General features: G+C 38.0%; 1 protein-coding gene across 1 annotated transcript in view; it reads right to left on the bottom strand.

Moving 5' to 3' along the window:
- Positions 1-22,695, bottom strand: part of ADGRV1 (adhesion G protein-coupled receptor V1) — a gene marked incomplete at its 5' end in the record, with an annotated part of 265,197 nt that overhangs the window by 75,389 nt on the left and 167,113 nt on the right. Inside the window, one exon of the mRNA XM_081318856.1 lies at positions 1,818-1,934. Coding sequence (XP_081174982.1) covers positions 1,818-1,934 — 117 coding nt within the window. The remainder of the gene's footprint in view (positions 1-1,817; positions 1,935-22,695) is intronic.

Here is a 22,695-nt window from a genome sequence, read left to right as displayed (position 1 = left end):
TATCCCATAATGAAGAAGATTCAGAAGAACAACTGGATGTGCAGCCAACCATTGAAGCTGGAATGTAACTAGCATCCTCTCCATTACAGAGTACAATATATATGAGGCATAAGACTCTGTTGCCTGCTCTCAAAAGAAAATATATATTTATCCATACACATACATAACATACATTTATACATGCTATATACATATACCGTGTTTTCCAAAAAGTAAGGCCTACCCCAAAAATAAGCTCTAGCTTGATTTTTGGAGTGGGCCTAATATAAGCCCTACCCCCAAAATAAGCACTAGTTTTGGGGTGAGGCACATGCCTAAAACTCAAGCTACGGTGGGGGTGTGGAACTGCCCCACACACCCCGCACCCACTTACCTTGCAGCCAGGCCTCGCCTCACCTGTCCACTTCTTCTGCATCTTCTTCTGCAGCCGGGCCTGCATTTCTCAGACACGGGCCTTTCCAGAAGGCCTGTGCAAGGCCTGTGCAGCCAAGGACTGAGCTATGGATTGAATCCATAGCTCAGTACTCGTCTGCATAGGCCTTCCAGAAAGTCCTGACTGCAAAATGCAGACTGGAATGCAACTGCAGAATGAAGCTGCTCTTTTGGCCGCAGAAGAAGTGGACCTGCTGGGCAGGGTTGTCGTTGCCAGAAGTGGGTAACACATCCCCCCAAAATAAGACCTGATGCTTCTTTTGGAGGCAAAAAACAAAACAAAACACCCAGTCTTATTTTCAGGGAAACACGGTATATACCTACACACACACACACACACACACACACACACACACACAGAGTAATCACTGACCATTTTGAATACATAATGGAAAAAGGAAGCTTGAGAATTCACAAGGTTGATGCTATATAGAAAACAACTGTGACTGAATCTGGATGTTCTGCTTCGGATACCACGAAGCCTCCTCCCAGAAGATAACAAGGAAAATAGGTTGTGATGAGGTCGTGTAGCATCCCAGACAATCTTGGAAAGGACTACACATAGCATTTAGCTACAGGGAATTTTAATGTAAAGCTTCCTTCAAGTTGACCTCTGGTTGTTAGATTGATAAATTCAGCCAGTTTCCTTAAGAACAATATGGAAACTGAGGATACCAAAGGCAGAATGTGTTTCTCTAGAAGTGTCCAGTATTGTGATCCAAAGAGTGCAATAGATTTAGCATGGGTAACTCTTCATACCTGTCAGTTACTCCTTTAAAAAGAAAAGAGCCTTCTATATTTTTACAATAGTAATGAGTGCTAAGGAAAATATGTGTTTGAATGAAAGAAGCAGCAACAATTTAATACAAGTTAATAGGAAATAAACACTATGATTACAGTAGGTGTCATTACTATATACAGGCACATTGGTTAAGATGCTGAACTAAAAACCACAAAACTGTTAGCTCCAGTTCTCCCTTAGGAATAAAAGCCAGCTGGGTGACTTTGAGCCAGTCATTCTCCTAGTGTTGCTGTAGCAGTGAAAATAGGAAGGAGGAACATTATGTATGGCATTTTCAGTTGTTAAAAACAAAGGTAGGATATAAAGAGGAGAAGAATAGGGAGGAGGAGGGAGGAGGGAGAAGTAAAAGTAGAAGAAGAGACATTTATGCTTCTTTTTGTGGAAAAAAATATCCCCTCTAAATATAAATACATACTAAAAGAATGTTAGCCAAAAGCAAAAGGGCAGCAGCCACATAAATCCAGGAAAAGGCCTAGCACTTAGGGATTGCTGAGAAGCCCCTTGTTCATTGCCTGAACACTCGGATGTTCCTTTTTGGAATCAGATCCAAAACTCTGCACTAAAAAGCAGAATTTGTACTAACCTGAATAAGCATCCAGCTGAACTGACAAAGGTAAAGATAGTGTGTAACTAAGCCCAAAGCAGAGCAACTTTCTTCAGAGAGCTGCTGACTTGTGTAAGCTGAAGCCAGAAATGATATCTAGAAGAGAATTATAGCGACATTAGTTTAAAAATTGTATTCACAATGATAAGGAAGAAATCAAATTCACAATTCATAACAGTTTATGTATTAGTCAAACACCCTGCCATACTATCTTGAATATGCACATACCACACTTTGAACTGTTTTCTTGAACTGAATATTTTACTGCACTTTGGCCTGAATGATTTATGCTAGATTATCCATGTTCAGTATCTCTCAGATGTATACTCTGTTAAAGTAAAGCTACCAACCAAGAATCTTGACAGGATCTATTAAGTGAAACATTTCAAAAAGCAATGTGTTACTCAATAAAAACTTAAATCAGGGTTTATTAAGCTGTAGGCTGTGACCCTCTGTGAGGCTGTCAGCCCATCTGCAGGTTTTTTGAGGCTCGCACACATACGCACTTGTCCAGGAAGAGAAGAACCAAGGCCTGACAAGGCTTCAGCTATGCTTGATCTACTCATGCCATCCCCAGCCCCCATCTCCAACACCTGGTGCATGCTTACCCATGCTGAACCTTGTTCCCAAACTTTCTTTTCAAGAGGGTTTGAGGTTCTTGTGGGAGGTGGCAAATAGCTGAGCCAGGACCATGAGAATGAAGGCACACAAGGAACACCCACCCACCCCTTTTCCCCAGATCTAACTCCACCATGCCTTGCAAAGAGGAAGATGGAAGATGGGAAAGAAAGGCATCTGGAGAAAGAGCCAGTGGGCTGTCGAGTATTGTTTTTGGGGGACTCTGATTGTTTTTCTACTTGTGTTAACTGAAACCACTATCAATGTTCTGGCTGTCTGGGGAGGGGTTGAAACAGCAATGGCAGCTTCCTCATTCACCATAAAAGACGGGATGATGAATAGCCCCCAAAGGCAGACAGAGTAGAGCTTCACAAAACTGTAGAAGCACAATCACACTTATGGCACGCATGAATTGCCTAGACTTTGTGCCTCACTTTGGGGCTCCTTGATAAAAGATGTTCCAGGAAGAGGAACAAGAAGCAGTGCACTTTGATTCTCTCCACCATCACCCTTGCTTTGTTTGTTTCACACCTGGGTTTTGAAGAAACAAGGTATCCTGTAGAAGGAAGGAAGGAAGGAAGGAAGGAAGGAAGGAAGGAAGGAAGGAAGGAAGGAAGGAAGGATTCATGAAAAGTGTAAGTGGGTCTCAGTGAAAAGAAGGCAACCAAATATAGCTTAGAGGTTTTCCAAAGAGACAGAGGGGATTTATTACAGCAGAGCAAGAGTTTGGAAGAGACTGCTTGGGGCCATCACTATTGTCAGACTTCATCTTACAGCAAGAAATTACTACTTGGGAAAGCACACTTGAAATACAGATAAATAGTGTGTATTGAATTAAATAATTTAGCAATGCATTACACATAGTCCTTGAATTATGATCATAATGGAGCCTGTCCATTACATTGTAAGTTGTAATGGCTGTAAAATAAGTCTACCATGTGACTGATTCAATTTTACATCATTTTTTTTGCATTGGTCATTAAAAAAAACATGCTGGTTGTAAAATAAATACCAAGTCATTAAGTGAATGCTGCAGTCATTAAGAAAACCTATGGTTTGCTGCAAGTACACTTCAGCCAAAAAACAGAAATAACTACTGATTTTCATCAAAATTGCAGTAACCTTATATTTATTAACATTAACATTGCAGAAAGCATTGTTAACACTGATATGAACTTTTTCAACCTTAAAAGTTTAATTCACCTAAATCATCATAGTGTTAAAAATCTCTAGTTAATTCTGTATAAATAACCCTACACCCTTTATGCAATATATGTAGGTTACATCTTACAATGCAGTAAAATTATCTAAAAAAACCCCACTAGTGAGTTTGATCATTTTTACTACTTGGTTTGAAACTGTAAAAATGATGGTATTTTGCCCAGACCTATATACTTCTTTCATAACTTGAAAAGTAATAGCAGCAGCAAGGACAATGTATATGTCTTCTATAACTCTTGACATTTTCCAGTTTCTTAAAAGAACAGTTGTTTCCACAGCGTGTAAGAATGGTGTATCTTTTCTGTTCTTTGTTGGCAATAAAGATGTTTTTGCAGCTAGATGTGAAGGACTGAACACACTGTTTATATGCTCATACTTACCGACAATTTGGCTGCAAACAACAATTAAGATGAATAACCCAAAGCCAAACTTAGAATTTAAAATCTGCTGTTCTCCTTTAAAAATGCTGACAAAGAGTAACCAGATAATCAAGTAATTCTATGTAATGCATACTTTCTTTCTTTAATATACTTGATTCAAATTTCAAGAAGGAACACACAAAATGTGCTGCCTGGCACACTGGTGTTCCTATGGCAAAAGAGCAAACATGGAAAGTACAATGAGCCACAAGGAGTCAATAGATTCTGCTTTTAAGTTAGGAGTATGAAAAAGAAGGAAGATAACTTGTACTAAACATGTATGATGGCTAGTAGGATGCTTTTGATTTAGCTGGGTTAAAAAATGTTGCATCCATCTTGAGAGGCTGAGGTACCAGGAAATAACTACCCAAAAATAGGCATGTTTCTATATGTTTCTCTACAAACATCATTTTACTAAACTCTGATTACACACAATGACTACAGTCTTAAATGTTTCATTCTAATAATTCACCTTTAAATGAGAGGGCTGTCACAGAGAATATGGTAATGGAAACAGATTATTTTCATTTCATTTTTTTTAGAACAGATTCACATTCATAGTTTTCTACTTTGAACATCTGTAAAAGAAACCCATCATGTTTTGAGGGATATATTTATTAGTATATATGTAGCGATATAAGTCATGGGCATAAGTGGCCTGGAAATTCCCTTATGGGGTCTTTGGTACTCTTTGTTGTTTTCCTGCAGATGTTTCATTACCAAACTAGGTAACATCATCAGTGCACTAAGCTCTGAGAACGCCAAGGACCCCCAGTTCAATCCTGAGCTACAAATATTCTCTTCTATCACTAAATTCCACTATATTGGCTGAAAAGAAATCTAATAGACATTCACAATTCCCTCCAAAACCACTGGATATAGTATAGGAATTCATATGAAATTATTATTTACTTCATCCAATGAATCTAAAACATTACTTCATAAAAAACATTATACACCTATAATCTAGCATACTTAATGTTTGACATCAATTTTTAAAAATCCATAAAATAATAAAAATGATCTTAAATAGTAATGATGGTAATGATTTTTATTTTTTTAATAACATTGAAGGTTTAGATTAAATTTAAACTACATCTGACCTATTCCACAAGTTGTCTATCCTTGATTTAGCCAAATTAAATTGCTTAAGATTTAAACATGTTTAATTATCCAGTAAACAATCAATTATCATGGATTCAAATGCTTCAATAGATAAAACCAGACCCTATTATCTGGAATTCTCTAGAGTTGCTATGACTTCTGTAATGTTCTACATTCCCAACCTTGTCATATTTGGTGAAAAATCTGTGGTTTTTATTTCTTACTATATCTAGAAATTGGGGGGGGGGTTGATCTAGGCCTTATTTTTTAAGTTCTGATCAGAATTGGATTTGGCAAATAATTATACTGCTCTTTAGTTGTGTGTTCTGTAGCTAAACCTACCCTAATTCTTTAATATCTTCATAGAGTTTGCCCTTCACCAACTTGTTTGGCTTCTTCTGAAATCACTTCAATTTGTCACTGTATTGGACACAACACTCTAAATTTGTTTTGGTGAGGCTGACATAGTGAAACAATTACCTCTAATGAACTAGATCTATGGTCCTATTGTTTTTTGACTAGTTATATAATGTAATTCTGATTAATGTGGTTGAAAAAGATTTCTCAGATACCTTTCATTTTCTTTTTTTCACCAGCTTTCTTCCCCTTGCATCATACTACTTATAGATTGCAACCATATTCTAAATATACTCTTATTGAAATCATATTCATTCACATCAACTTTCAAAGTATATTTGTTCAATCCATCTGTCAGATTAATAAATTTAATTATCTACATCAATAGTTTAGGAGCCATTTGACTTTGGCCACACAAAAACAATTTTCTAAACAGAGGTTAATGTTAGACTTGGAGCATTATTGTTTAATCAATAAGAATCCATCCAGCATTGTACCAATTCTTAGGTAAATTGAAAATAGACTCCTTTGTCACTGAATGATCAAATGAACACAGAATGATTACAAGATGAGAGCTTAATAACAAGCCAGTAAGACCTTCAATCACAATTACAATGAAACAACTATATTTAAGATCTAGTTTTCTCATGGTTTATGTATACTTGATGCTGAACTGCTATAAAGGCATTGTGATGAATTATGTGAGGCTTGTTTTTATGTTGCTTACTAGTCAGCATGAAGGCAGCTTTTAGGATTTTAACACACCAAGAGGAGGTTTACCTTTTTTCTTCCAAAAGTAATCATTTTCCCTCATGCGGTGAGTAACCTTAAGCAAAAAGCTAACACTGATACCAAATCTGTCCACCCACATACCTCCTATTAAATGACTGCTAATGGAACAGTCCTATATGCAATTCATGTGAAAAAACAGCAGTAAAATCAACAGAGTTGAACTACAGGATTGTATTCTTAATATGATTTGACCATATATGGAACAAAGAGATATGTTCAATGTACTTCAGGAATATGAAATGTTGTGTAGCCGGTTCTTTGCAGACAATAAGTGAGACGGAAGGTTGCAAACAGGAACATGCTTTATTCAGGCAAAAAGGAACAGAACTGAAACAGTGGCTGCTGCACAGCTACTTATATGGTTGGCCACTAGGCGGCGGCTAATAGGTTTAAAGGAACCCATTCCCGCCCCAAATCAACCAATGATCTTCTTGGAGACAGCAAGTCTGGCTTATTTATTTATTTTTATTTATTTATTAATTTAATTTATATACCGCCCTTCTCCCTAGGGACTCAGGGCGGTGAACAGGGCAATACATAAAAAACTAGATACAAAAATTAAGATTATTAAAACATAATTAAACAATGCCCATAAAATTAATACAAATTTAAGATTAAAATTCATTAATTAAAAATCCCACCCCGTCCTATCAGGCCAGGCCAGCTTGTTTAAAGAGATGGGTTTTAAGATCACGCCGGAAGGAGCGGAGATCGGGCGCCATCCGGAGCTCAACTGGAAGATGGTTCCATAAATCCGGTGCACCCACAGAGAACGCCCTCCCCCTGGGGGCCACCAGTCGGCATTCTTTGACCGGTGGCACCCTGAGGAGGCCCTCTCTGTGGGAGCGTACTGGGCGGAGGGAAGTTGACGCCGGCTGCAGGTGCTCCCCAAGGTATTCCGGACCCATGCCATGAAGGGCTTTGTAGGTCATTACCAACACCTTGAACCTCACCCGGAAGACAACTGGTAGCCAATGCAGCTCGCGGAGCAAAGGTGTGACATGGGAGTATCGGGAAACTCCCAGTACAACTCTCGCGGCTGCATTCTGTACCAGTTGGAGCCTCCGAGTGGTCTACAAGGGTAGCCCCATCAGTGACCATTACATAGACACACCATTGAACAACCTTTAAGCAGCATTCAAACATACATGTGAATCAGTACAAGTAAAAATCCCAATACATAACATGAAAGTTATTATTTATTTCAACTGAGTAGTTTGTATTGCTATTTGCAAGTTGGAAGTACCATATTGATATCTAAAAACTATGAAAAGGGGTTTTATTTTATGCCATTTAGGAGGAATTGCATAGCCCTAAGAATGTGTAAGCCTCATTTTGCTTGGACATGCTGCTTATTTTATCTGGTGTTAAGGAAATGACAGCTCCAATGAAAGCCAAGAACATTGGCTAGGCCTGAGACATCCAGTTTCATTATGCCATTTTACCCCTGTACTAATAACTTACCAAAGATTTTTTCTATAAAATTGGGAGAAGGGCAGGTAATATAAAAACACATGCTACCTTGTGCTTTTGAAGGACACATATGATAGCTAGATGTTTCATATAATTCCCATTTTGTTTTTTTTGTCACCAGGATTAAGACGATTGCAATATTTCTTTGCAGCTCAGTAGTAGGTGTCCACATTAACAGAATGTGTGTGTTGTTTTTTGTGGGCCTATATGAAACATTCTATAATCATTTTTTTCTATTTTTAATTATTATTTTAAATATTCCCTTGGTGTTTATTTTTCTACAAGATAGGTGGGAGGTAGTCATTATTATGAGCTACCAGTTTGTCAGTTTAATACATTTAAGCAAAAGTGAACATTTTAGTAGACTTTCTTCCTTCTAGAAATGATATTAAATCCTTTTGCTTGTCTAGCGGACAAGCAAAAACCCAACAAAAAGAAGATATGCTACTGCTCCTTGCTGGATTCGTTTACTTTATTTTACTATAAACAAAGCAAAACAAAAATGCTTCTCCTGATGGTTACAGCAACATTAACATCACCACAGCAAAAGAAACAAAGAAACAAAACATTTCTGGATATTATCAAGCTCTGTGAATTAGCATTTAAATCTGTTTTGAAAATTCAACATTAACAAAGCACAACAGCATTCAGAAAAGCCTGAGCAAGACAACTAAAGAATATATCAGTATTTGAAAAATCCCTGTAAGCCACAAGAACTAAAGCTCAACAACCAATCAATCCAGCATGAAATCTTTTGAAAACATTCAAAGCCATGGTTTGTGGTTTGTTTGGTTGGCTGGTTTCAAGTCTCAAAATATCTTTTCTACTTTAACTCAGTAGCACTGGATTTAATACAATTGTATCTATGTATGTCATAATTTTCTAAATCTTGAATCTGTATATGTATTAGGCATTAATATACATATCACCCTATGTAACATTAGGTGAGATGGACAAAGGGATTTTGCAGCCTGCTATATTAATATCTAATACTTCAGTGAAAAAAATTGTCTGCTATTTTGTAATCATGAAACAAAGTTTGTATGATAAATTCAGAATCAAGAACCAGTTTTACATGCCTTAGAAGTATTACACCTATAGACATTATGCAACTGAGATCCCATTTAAACTTATTTCGTTGTGAAAACAATATTTAAGAAAATGATATAAAATGTTATATACTTAAAAGTAAAAAAGAATTATTGCTCTAGCAATATATTTTTCTAGCATTCCAATGGATGTATCCAAATATATTGGTTTTCCAGTGTAAAAATATTGCTCTCCTGGTAAAAGGTTGCATATATTAGAATGATTTGCTGATGTTTTTGTTTGGAAAACTTCCCCTACTGTAAAATAGTGAACTACAAATCTGACCTTTATCAAACAAACAATCAAGATGCAGTAGCACATTTGATTCTAGCTGATAAATGCCTGACTGCACTGTTACAAACAGCCAGCAAAATGAACACAAATATATGTGTAATATGTCATTGTAGCGGAACTGCAAGATTTTTTTCCTACATGAACACAGTGTAGTTTCCTGTACATATATGTGTAGGAAACAGATTGATGTGGCCTTGGGAGTTTTCCAAATCCTGTTTTCCTGCAAACAATGAATAAAGTTCAAAAGGACAAAAGTGAATGCACACTATATTCCATGTTGAACTCTAAATTTGGACTTAGGCTAATTTCTACAATAAAAAAGTTAATCAAAAGAAACCAGAGATAAGGTACTCTGCTACAGACTATACTGAAAATTAATGCCCTTGCTGGAAATTCTAAGAAGAGTTCAAGGTGAAACATACTTAACAAACCAATGTAATACTAAAATTAATAAAAAGTGCAAATATCGGGATAAAATAATTAAAGGTATTATCTCTATTCTATCATTAAAATATTATCCAAGTACTGGTCAAGAACTGAAACTTTCAGAGCTTCAGAAGTGCTGAATTTGCATATTATCTTTGTGATAAAAAGGACAAAAGTGGCAGGCTTTTGTTAAAGCAGGCTCCCAGGTTTTCTGGAGGCTGTTTGAGTTTTGATAGGGAGAAACAGGCTAAGATTCCAGTGCAGCCAGACAGAGTGGCTCTGGGTTTGAAGGCTTGCAGATTCTAAGAAGATACCATCTTTAGTTCTGAATGGGGTTGTGTTGTGTAGTGAGTTCTTTGGAGACAGGAAGCGAGATAAGAGGGTTCAAACAGGAACATTGCTTTATTGAGGCAAACAGGAACAGAACTGAAAACAGAGGCTTCTGCGCAGCTACTTATACAGTTGGCCACTAGGCGGCGGCCAATAGGTTTAAAGGAACCAATTCCTGCCCCAAATCCTCCAATGATCTTCTTGGAGACAGCTTGTCTGGCAAGTCAGTGACCATTACACAGAGATGCCAATTGAGCAACTTTAAGCAGCATTAAAAGACACATGAAAGCAGTTCAAGTAAATCCAAATACATTACACCCCTCCCCCCTAGAATATACAGACACATTATTAAGATTAGTTAAGAATAAAGTCTTGTAGATATGCTGGTGGTCTGCGCAAACTTGCAGACTGCCTGAGGGACCCAGGCAACCCCCAGTCTACCAGCTTGCCCACCAGGCTGGGTAGACCAAGGGCTCACAAGTTCACGAGAGTCGGATTGACTCAAATCTCTTTGGCTGGCCATTCCAGGTCGGCTCAAACCAAAGAAGAAGCACAGTCAGTCCAGTTGCTGCCTTGTTCGGGTTGACGTTCCACATCTGGAGACCCATGTTGCACTCTCGGACTTTGTCCATCTACCTGTCTAGTTATGTGATGAGCCTTCTTCCCAAGCGAAGCTCTGTTAGGCTCTTGCCTGTTGCTGTACAAGGCGCAGTGTATTGGCAAAGCAAGAAATCAGCCATCCTATGGTGCCAATCTCCGGTCACTATGCACTTGAGTGACTCTTTTGTTGTGCGCACCATGCGTTTGGCCTGCCCGTTAGTCGAGGGGTGAAAGGGAGCCAATGTTGCATGCCTTATGAGGTTAGTCCTCAAGAAGGCTTGAAACTCTGCTGCTGTGAACTGGGCCCCGTTGTCTGAGACTACGACGTCTGGTAGCCCATGTGTGGCAAAAAGCTTTCTAAGAACCTGAATGGTCCTAGCAGTAGTCATATTTGCAATAGGAATTACTTCCAACCATTTAGAGTGGCTGTCGACCACTATCAAAAACAGCTGTCCCTGAAAGGGCCCAGAGAAGTCAATGTGAACCCTTGACCACTGTGTATGAGTTTCCTCCCATCTGTGGACAGGAGCATGTGGCATTTCTGGTCTGGACTGTTAACAAGTGTAACACCTGTGTACTTGGGCATCGATAGCCTTATCTAACCCTGGCCACCATAGGTAGCTCCATGCCAATGCCTTCATCTGGACTATGCCCAGATGTCCCTCATGCAGACTGAAGCACACCGTGCCTTAATGAACTGGGGACAATAACCCTGCTCCCCCATAATATGTGGCCTTTGTGAGCTGAAAGCTCATGTCTACATGTGAAGTAGCTCTGGAACTCTGGTCCAGGGCTATTTTCAAGCCACCTAGTGTGAATCCATGACAAGACCCTGCTTAAAACCTTGTCTGCAGCAGTTTCTGCAGCCACATCCCCAGCATGGAAGGGAAATTCAGGCAAATCCTGAATTGACAAAATGTGAGCTGCTGGAGCCAGATCTGGCTCTACCTGTGGCAATGGCAACCTGCTAAGGTCGTCTGCGTGGCCCATGTCTTTGCAGGGTTTGTGAACCAGCCTGTAGCTGTAGGCTGACATAAAAGTAGACCATCTTAACATTCTAGGGGACAATATTTGAGGCGTCTGCCTATCTATAGTAAATAACCCCAACAGTGGCTTGTGGTCAGTGAAGACCGTGGAATTTCTTCACCCCAGCCACAATGGCCAAGGCCTCTTTGTCAATGTGAGCATAATTTCACTCAGCTGAGGACAATGTCCTTAAATAATAGACAATGGGGACTTGAGTCCCATTACTTGACAAGTGGCTTAGAACTGCCCCCACCCCATAAGGGGATGCGTGACATGCAGTGCACATAGGCAATGTCTCATTAAAGTGCGTAAGCACTGAATTGGAGTACAGTAGTGATTTTACTGCCCTAAAGCTGTTTTCATGAACCTTGGTCCACTTCCATGGGGTGTTTTTGTCTAAGAGCCAGTGTAACGGCTCTGCCACTGCGGCCTTGTTAGGAAGGAATGGAAGGTAAAAATTAAGGAGACCCAGGAATGCCTGAAGCTCTCCCTTGGACCTGGGGCTTGGTGCCAGCTGAATGGCCTTCAGCTTGGACTCGGCAGGGTGGATGCCTTCAGCATCAATACAGAATCCCAGGAACTCAGTGGAAGGCACCCCAATGTTACATTTATTTCTTTTCAATTTAAGTCCCGCTTCACCGCTTGTGTCTGGTGGATCCCGGTTACTTGAATGCCCAGAGCATCAAACCAATCAAGCCCAATTAAGCTCATTCTCTGGCCCTCCACCACAATCACATCTAGGGGCCCCCCAAACCCCTTGAATTTTACGGCCAAGGTGGCCTCGCCTTTGATGGCTACTTGGGAATTCTGGAAGTCAGTCAGGATGATGTCGGATGGCCTAAGCTTGGTCCACCTCTTGCTGCGGATGCACACGAACCGGAAGGTCTCCAGGGAAATGATGGATACAGCTGAACCAGTGTCCACTTCCATCCTGCAAGGATCGCCTTGCAACTCGACTTGAAGCTGAAATTTGGGCTTAAGGGGGAGGCGAGCTCCTGTACGGCAAACGCTCCGATGGCTGGAGCAAAACACTAAGTTTTCCGCAATGTCAAATGTTGCAGGCTCGCAGACACAGAGGAGTGTTGTGGTCTTCAGGCCATCTTTCGTGACTTGGTTGGCGTGGAGGTAGTTTTCTACTCTTGAGATGTAGGATAACCATCTCTCTGGGTGAGTAACATCAAATTCCTCAAGCTTTCTGTCTTTCGCCATCGTAGGGAAGTCTTTGCGGCTCGTGCCTCTTGTTGCCTCATCCTGCTTCTTCTGTAGGCTCTGGGACTGGTACACAGGGCGGTGTGGCCACTAGCGTGGCTTGCTAGGCCGACCAAGGAGGGGGGAACGCGGTCCCTGCCAGGTGCTTTGCTGGCCTCACCCCCTAGTGACTTTCAGCTCTTCCGAAGAAGCAGGATCCCATCCTCATTGCCAGTGTTGTGCAGTGAGTTCTTTGGAGGCAGGAAGCGAGACAAGAGGGTTCAAACAGGAACATTGCTTTATTGAGGCAAACAGGAACAGAACTGAAAACAGAGGCTTCTGCACAGCTACTTATACAGTTGGCCACTAGGCGGCGGCCAATAGGTTTAAAGGAACCAATTCCTGCCCCAAATCCTCCAATGATCTTCTTGGAGACAGCTTGTCTGGCAAGTCAGTGACCGTTACACAGACACACCAATTGAGCAAACTTAAGCAGCATTCAAAAGACACATGAAAGCAGTTCAGGTAAATCCCAATACATTACAGGTTGCACCTCCCTAAGCAGAACTGGTTTGTAAATACAGTAAATACAGGTGGCAACTGTGCCCCAAGATGGCCTTTGCTCACATCCATTTTGGGAACTAATTGTGACTTTTCCTGCAAAGGGACACTTTACTCATTTTCACTCACTCCTTATTCATCTGTTGACTGTACTACTACAATACACAGAAGAGTACAACAATGCAGGATAGAGGAAATTCTTGGTGCTTATGTACATTAATGAGTAAATAATACTGTACAAGAGTTAACTACTGCCTGTGGTATGCCTTGCTTATTTACTCAGACAGACATAACTAGTGAGAGTAAGTAATAAATTAGCTTCATTATCAATAACTGGCTTATTCCTGCCTAGCATTCCTTTTCATAGACTGTTTCCAATCCTGAAAGAAGCCTAAAATACCCCATCTGATTGCAGACTAATTTTTTAGACATATATTTGGATAGCAATCGTATGAATCTCCTTTAGAGTACTATGTACTAACTACAAAAACGTTGGTGGTATAATTTGCTTAATAATTGATTATGCCGAGTGGGACTATATCCCAAATTATGACTGCATGATTGAATTTATCCTAAACCTCTATATAGAACATATAGCATAGCTCATCTGTTGTCGTGGAAAAAAAGCAAAACACAGATTTCTCAATTGCTAGAATAACTTAAACATGTGCAAGTTGTGGGCCAAATTAATGGGTCACCACACGTTTCAACTGTGTCTTGAATGACTGCAATATTTGTCCTTGATTCTGCCTTCTAAAGAGATGATGGGTATGAAATCATAATCCTAAAAACAATGAGCAAGTATTACATCACTACGTAGCAGAAGCTAAGTGACACAGCAGAAACCAATCCCAGAAGTTTTCATTTAAAAACTCAAATTGTGCTTTGCATACTGATGCTGCTACCTTGTTTCTACCCTGGGGGAAAAAAAAACATGCCAGCCAGTAATGCTCAGAGGAGCTAATCTATTCTACAGGGCTCCAACAGTGAGCCTTTCAGAAGCTGGCTGCTTGCTGCTGCTGCTGCTGAACTGAGAGATGTATTTTTTTCCCAGCAAGGGCTGCCCTTCCCCCAGCCCTCCTCTACTCTCTCTGTCATAGCTAAACTGTGCCGGCTCAAACTGGCTTGCTCCAGCCTCAGCAGCATCTTCTCTTTCTCTCTACCTTGTAGCTTTGTTCCCAGATTTAGAATGCAGCCTGTGTCTTCAAAGCTGTCCGTGTAATGAATCTGCTAACTAGCAGACAATTTTAGAACATTCATGCTTTTGGGATAAACATACTGGAGCAATGTATTTCATGGCAGCATTAGTTGTACTGTGCAGTTAATCTATGTAACACAGGTTTAATCTTTCAGAGCCACAATCTCAATCTTTTGTTCTTTTACTATGTGATCTACAGTAGATTTAGAATATTTTTAAAGAAATCTGTTTGTGAAAACAACCTAACAGTCATTTTAAATACTGAGAGAATTATATCAATTTGCTGACTGCAAAACAGTTTAAAAACATTTTGATTTTTTTAAAATGCTTTTAATTTGAAGGCACATGCTTATATGGGAGAATTATCTTCAGTGGGGTGCAATTTCCAGGCTCAATTTACAATTCAATATCAGGGTTTATTGGATGACCTCACCTTATCAATCACTGTTTCAGTTACCTTTTAAAATTGCTGTGAGGATTTAATGCAGATTTCTTTGGAAAAATAATGAACAGTGCAATTTAATTATGTTTGCTCAGTATTGCTGAAATGTTTTACAATTATCAACCAAATATATTTTACCATTCAACACAGCTGTGCTATATAAGTGAATGGTGATCCTGATACTACTTCATAATTTATCAGAAAATGCTGGAACTCAAATTAGGTTAGTTTTCCAAAGCTATGACCTATCAACCAACAATTGAAACCCCAATATCTTTTATGACCTTGAAAGATAATTTGGTGAGACAGAAATCAAATGAGGGAATAAAGAGTATTCTTTCACTGTGATTAGCTCGGTTTCATCTGAGGTCTGTGCAATAGCCAATGAAAATGCTGATCAACTGCATTTCACAGATTTGGACCATGTGCTGGATTAAATCAGACACTGGCCAAATAAAAACTGGACGCTCACTGAGGTGTTAGAGGTGGGACAGAAAATGCTTTCCCAATAGCAGAATCACAATATCGCAAAAGGTTTTTCCAAATTTAACTTCCAAGGCTTCACCTCTTTGCATTTACTTTTGCTTTAAATAATCTTCAGAATAGTTGCATGAACTGTTTCATTTTAAGGAGAGAAGAATGGAAAAGAAGATCCAGATAATTCAAAATAGCTTCTGGCAAGCCAATAGATGTTGAATGCTATTTACATCCTTTCTTTTGATAGACTGTAGTTCCTTTATATTTATGTAAACCTCTGGAACCTGTCTAATATGTCCTAATAGATAAATATTTTGGTTGGATTTCAGATAAATCAGGATGGAAGGGAAATGGGTCAGGGGGGAATGACACAATCAGGGTGTGTAGAAGAACAATTCTAAAAACTATTCTTAACAATGTTCTTATTACAAAAATGCTTCACAGGGACATCTGTAATAATTAGACATGTCAATAATGAAAAATTGGTGGGAATGTATAGTTGCAAAAGTAGTTGAAAATGAACAACTACTAAAATATTGTGAGATTTCTGAATACAAAAATGATAAAATCTTGATGAATAACATGCCAGATGTAACTCTGGTTGAAAAAAAGAAAGTGTGGATAATTGATGTGGCAGTATCAGGGGATAGTAGAATACAAGACAAAGAACTGGTGAAGATCATAAATATCAAGATCTGAAAATTGAAGTTGAAAGATTATGTCATAATCTGGCAGTGACGATTCCATAGCTTTCGACACACTGGGTACCATACCAAAAAGCCTTGGATGGCATGTAGAAAATCTGTGTATTGACAGATTTTCCATATATCAATTACAAAAGGCTATACTCCTTCGATCCACACATATAATAATACATTGATACATTATGACATCTTAGGTTCTTGGGAAGAATTTGAATGAAGGCCAATACCAGCTAAAGAACTGACAACTGTGAATTCACATTGTTGTATATGTAATAATAATGCTATAGAATAGACTAAACATATTGTCAACATGAAGCCTTTTTCTAGGCCAATGTGATTATGCCAACCAGGATGTTAATGCTCTTCTACAGTAGAGAAAAGGAACAAATATCTTTGCAGAAGAACACAGCATTTAAAAAAATGGAGATTCTTTTCTTGCATTTTGTATGCCAAACATGTGAAATTCTCTGGTCTGTTGCTAAATAGCTAGAACTTTCTAGCCTTAACAGCATGTTCCAAGATGTGTAATTCTTGTAATATTTCCTCATTTTTTTTACAAGGGTACTTTTAAAGTCCATGAACTACACGGGCTTTTGCAAAGTGGTGAGACTATACCAAAATGATGACAAGTGCAATGATATCATAGTTCAAACCCATTATACTTGCATCCTGATGTCAGTAAGTTAGGGAATTTGTATTATAATACAACACATATTTGTTCTGAGAACATTATTGGTAAAACTGGGCATAGTGCCTTAGAATAAGTTACCTTAAGATATTCTACAGTAAAGGCTGTTTAATCATTACAATCACATTTTAAACTGTCTTATACCAGTGTAGATTCACATATATTAATGTATACAAAGGTGTGTGGTGTTTCCTTTGTATATACATGTTTGCTAACTGTAGGATTTCATTAATATTATCTACATTATTACAAGATAGGCTGGAAGCAACCATTTCAGAACATGATGCCAAACTAACACCCACATGCCCATGAAAAAAAAATGCTCAGATGTATCAGAGAAGCTATAAGGACATATACTCTACAACCTGAATATGTAAATTCTGGTAGAGATAATTACCTCTGCAATCAAAATAACAAAGCAATTATAAATAAATCTCAGAGTTTATTTAAAACTGCAAATATTGGATAGGCCTTCCAATGTAGCAGAAAATATTTGGAGCATACCTTCACTGCACACCTCAACTTTTATCCAAAAGACACCATAATACAAAAATCAAATAGACAACTTGCACCAAACATTTCCTTTGGTAGAACGGAAACAACTAATACCAGAGTTTATTCTCCCTGGAAGCCTACCATTCCTAGCTGTGTTCAAGTTTACTCCAGAAGGATAGAAAACTGTTTGTAAGAAACACAGACCAAGATGAATTAGGAAAGAAAGGAAGTTTTGTCCAAAATACTGGATGTAGCTAGATGAAATGTGAGCATGGGAAATCAATTTTAAGCATTTTAATATCCAATTGACTGAAATGAGAAACTCTCCCACTATAATTAGTAGAAGGGCTGGGTCATGCCATATGTGTAGTTTAATATTTTGCCAAACTAGTTTCCATAGAAGTAATAAAAACAATAATCTTTCCCAAAATCCAATACTATGCAAAGAGGAAGGAGAAATTAATAATATTAATATGTGAAAATTTAGAGAAAAACAAAAGTGATTTTGGCCTGATGGGTAAAACCAACACTGTTATAGGGTGTGGCAGGGAAAAGATATTCTAGAATTGGGCTCTACTGTGAAAAAAATGTCTTGAATATCCACTCATCTTTATGCTGAGCATTTATTATTTTACATTTACACGTAATTACATTTACATGCATACTTAATTGCTCATCAGAAACAGAAGTACATTAATATGGAGAGCTGGTAATAGAAAACTGACTTCCAAAAGAAGAAGGGCAGATGCAGTGACCTCTAACCCTGAGAACACAACTGATTAGATATTTGCATTTTCTTAGTACTTTTTAGATTGATTTTGCGCTTGTGACATGCAAACATTTGAAAACCATGTGCTAACGTTTTCATGTCACAAGTTCAAATGTATATCTTTAAAGTTATAAAGGAGTGATTTTTCAACATTGCCAGAATGATTGATCTAACATAGTGAATGGTCTAGAAACTATTATTTTTTATTTTAATTCCATTTATATCCCGCCCTTCTCCGAAGACTCAGGGCGGCTTACAAGCTTAGCAGTAGCCTTCATTCTATGTATATGCCTGCTTATTTTTTATTCTGTCAAAAATCATATATTCAGGCATTTCTTGGATGTCACCTATAGAACAGCCCATGGAAGAATTTTACTGTGTTTCACAGTATTTTGTTCCTAACAAGCATATAGTAGAAAGAATAGCATTTCTGGAGTTATTGAAAGGAAAACATGAATGAAGGAATAACACATGTCTGAATGGCTTAGCTGGCTTAGCATAACTGTAAGAATATGGGTAAAGAGTGCCTCATAGTGGGCTCTTGTCTTTAGTGCTGACTGAGAGAGATGTTAAATTCTGCTGTTTCAAAACGGAGCCTGACTTTAACAGATATGAATATACACTGACCAATGGCTCCCCTCAGTGGTTTATAAATATGTATATTCAAGTGTGCAAGACACAAACAGAATCAGTTCAGTACAAACAAATTTTTGGATAACCAACACAGAAGAGGAATTGGCTCACATTTGTGAGACAAATAGTTTTATAATGATGTAAAGGTTTCTTTTTAATATAAATCTGAGTTCCTATAGAATGCATAGTTCTATAGTGTATCCTCAGTTAACAGAGATTAAGCAAAAATTTCCTAGGCATGCTATCATTCTGTTGAATCCCTTATGCAACATAAAATACATATTCTAACATTCTTCTGAGACTATTCCCCCCCCCATTTGAGCAATTATGTCTTCAATATACTGGAAAATACAAAATGCTTGTGGAACATTGTAAGAGACTGATCGATGGAATCAGTCAGAGGAAATGGATTGTTTTCTTTTTTAAAAAAAACAAAACAAAAAACCCTGAAGATGACAGAACTTTGCTTAAAAAATCCAGAACAAACCTGTACCTTCTACTGTAATGCTAGTGTTATAAGTTGCAAAAGGGACATTTCTGCAGCTTCCTTTTTCTGTACAATTGGAGGGATGTCCCTAATTGCTTACATTATCAATAGATTGATATTACAATGTACAATCTATCAAGCATCTACCAAGCAACAATTACATTTTTACCCCAATATAGAACCTGCCAGAAAAAGCAAACAGATGTAAGTCCTAGCTGAGTCCTACCTTTTGTGTGTAGAACAAATATGCAAAAAGAGAATGCAGATAATGATAAGTCCGCTAGTTCTGCCCTATCTGCATGTACACTTTTTTTAATGGTCTGTGAGCTGCAGCCATGACCTGTCTTTTACTCATGTTGTCCTTAATTTAGAAGTCTGATTTCCCCAGTTTTTAATCATGGAAGGAACCTACAGGGCTGGGACTGGGACTCATTATTTCAGAACTTCTCTCTAGTTCATGTAGAGTGATGCAAGAAGAGAGCCAGATTTTCACGCTTCCTTGCTGCCCTGTAGACAGATTATAGGTAAATTTGCCAATCACACAAAAAGAGATTTAGATGTCAAGATGAGGAAAGAAGGTTACACAATGGATGCTTCTTGCTTAATTTTCTGAAGCTGCCTATCTTTCACTCCTTCCCCTCCCTTCTTCAGACTACATCCTGATATTCAGAATGTGATTTGAAAGATTTTGGAAAGGTGTATTGTGAAAATCATATATTTAAGAATAATAAATGCATATTTTTATCATATAGTGGATGAAAATACCTTGTACGTAGCTTGAATTTAATTTTTCTGTGACAAAAGGACATGATAGAGAAAATGGGTTCTAAAATACTGGCGTATATGCACACTTAGTGTTAAGCCAAGGATCATATTTTAAATGCTGATTAGTGAAAAGATACAGTAAAATGTCATAGTAAAAGCTTAAATACATAATTTAATGAGAACATTTTAAGACTCTTCTATCCAATACTAAGATGGATAGATGATAGAGAGACAGAGACAGAGGCAACAGACAGACAATGCTAATTCCCAACAAAAGCCATGTGGCTTTTTCTCAGACGTCTGATCAAAGTTCATATAAGATTAATAAATAATAGATTTACAGCAATGGTTAAACAATAGTCCAAAGTCAAGATACACAAAACATTTTTCCTACTATCCAGACGTACTCCTGTTTAAATATAACTTGCTCCAAAAGTCTACAAAATTGAACCTTCCTATTAATCACCTTGAAGATCATGTTGAGACTATTATACTTGATGTGCTAATATAATGTGAGCTAAAATCACTCTGTTTATCATTAAACATTTCAGTTCACTGAAACCTGAGAAAAAAACCTATTTGTTTCAAATGAAAGTGCAGGAAAGGAGGCCCACAATTCACCCACTGGTGAACAGCTGATGGTTTTTTTAAAAATTTCTTTCCTTTATTTTCTTTTGGTTGCTGTTTTAATAAACACTGTCTGCAAGTTATTATTTTTAATAATACAGTTTCTACAATTCTTGTTTTAGTCTTCCAGAATCAAATACAGTAATGAATAAATGATCTGTGGATGCATAACAGATAATGAAGTAGTTATAATGAGAGCTGAGTAAATAGATATATATTCCCTTGAGCTATATTAAGAAATACTCTCCTTAATTTGAAGGCTTTCTCCAACTCCATAGCTTGAGATTTGTTTTCATTCAAAAGTTCTTAGCAAAAGATAACTATGATAAACTACCATTAGAAAGGGAGAACCTCCTGACACCTGTTAAAGTGGTTCTCACACTTTTACAAGAACTTCTCTTTTCATCCCATCCTTGGAAATAAAACTGAGACAAAGACATTTCTGATTAATATTTTTTTTTAATTCCATTTATATCCCGCCCTTCTCCGAAGACTCAGGGCGGCTTACAAGCTTAGCAGTAGCCTTCATTCTATGTATATGCCTGCTTATTAGGGCTTTCACACACACTCCAAGTGGCATTATTACAAAGTCAGCTTATTGCCCCCAACAATCTGGGTCCTCATTTTACCTACCTCGGAAGGATGGAAGGCTGAGTCAACCTTGAGCCTGATGGGACTCGAACCTGCACTAATTGCAGGCAGCTGGTGTTACTTAAGGAGGCATTAGCCCACTGCTCCACCAAGGCTCTTTTTTGGGTCAATCCTGGAATATAAGGAGTAGCTTTATAGCCACAAGTTCTTGCAGGTAAGTGTTTTATTGAGAAATGTTATTGTTAAACCAAAGCATCAACATCTTTAGACATAAAAATGAATTTGTTGGGAAAAGTAAAATAGATGGGAATCAAGGTGAGGCAGCCATCACTCAACACAGTGTTGCAGGTAAAATAAAATGAAATAAAACCTACCTAAACCAATTGCTTATTACTTTCTTGAATAAAATCTTGGTTTTATCAAGGTCCACTGTGGATAATAATTAGGAAAAGACCAACCAGGTCTCATGGTTGGTTGTTCTCAGGGAGGCCTTCCTTGTTCCTTCTACCTCTCTTTTTTAATCTGTTCTCCTATATTTTATTAATTGTGTAGGAAAAGTGAAAAGTAGCAGTCTTTGGGAGGCTGATTTTTGTTTTGCCATCGGAAGTAATCTAATGGTATTTGCTTCCTAAACACTGAGGTCTCCTGGAAAGATAAAGGTACAGTCTAATTCTCACCAGTGACATTACAGAATATACGGGATTTGGGAAGAGGATTGGGGAAAACAGATATAACATTCCATTTATTCAGATCTCAACATGGGATCAGATTATCAGGTGTTCTTTTTCTGTGTCTTCAAGACAGAATTGAACTCCTGGCAACTGCCTGGGTTCATCCTTGCAATTCTCTTGGCAAGTTTTTTTTTAATAGTTTGCCACTGACTCTCTTCTAGAGCTGAGAGTGTGTGACTGGCCAAGGTTCACTCAGCTGACTGCACACCTAAGACTAGAACTCATGGTCTCTGGCCTGATGACTTAACCGCTAGACTGAACTTGCTCTCATGCTCTGCTGTGACTTATCTATAACTAAGCTTTTCTTGTACAATTTGTTAATGTAAAAATGCTTAATAGTTATATGAAAACTTCAGTCAAGGTGAAGCCAACTGTTTTGCCTTCTTGCAAAATTAAATACATTCTACATTTCCTTGTCTTCAGTGAGCTCATAGAGAAGGTCGATCTAATTCTCTGATGATGATGCTCTTTACCACTGAGAATCTCAACCCAGAAGAGAAAAGGGGGTAACTCCAAAACTGGGTGTTTAATACATTTTGAAGATGTTGTTTTTTGGATGTTTCAATTCCAAAGATATTAGTATTGATAAAAAATCAAATATAAATATAAATCCAAAAATGGTTTTAGTGTTCTCTGCCAATTAGCTTGTTATTCCTAGATGTTGAGTACATTACCATTTTGATCCCTTTGGAAACACACACAGAATGGATGCAAGTTAGAGTTTAATGTGAACTATTTAAAAAAGTACAAAG

This window comes from Vipera berus, assembly GCF_964194415.1.
Source record: "Vipera berus genome assembly, chromosome: 2".
In the NCBI taxonomy this organism is placed as follows: domain Eukaryota; kingdom Metazoa; phylum Chordata; class Lepidosauria; order Squamata; family Viperidae; genus Vipera; species Vipera berus.
This window is presented reverse-complemented; position numbering and strand designations above follow the sequence as displayed.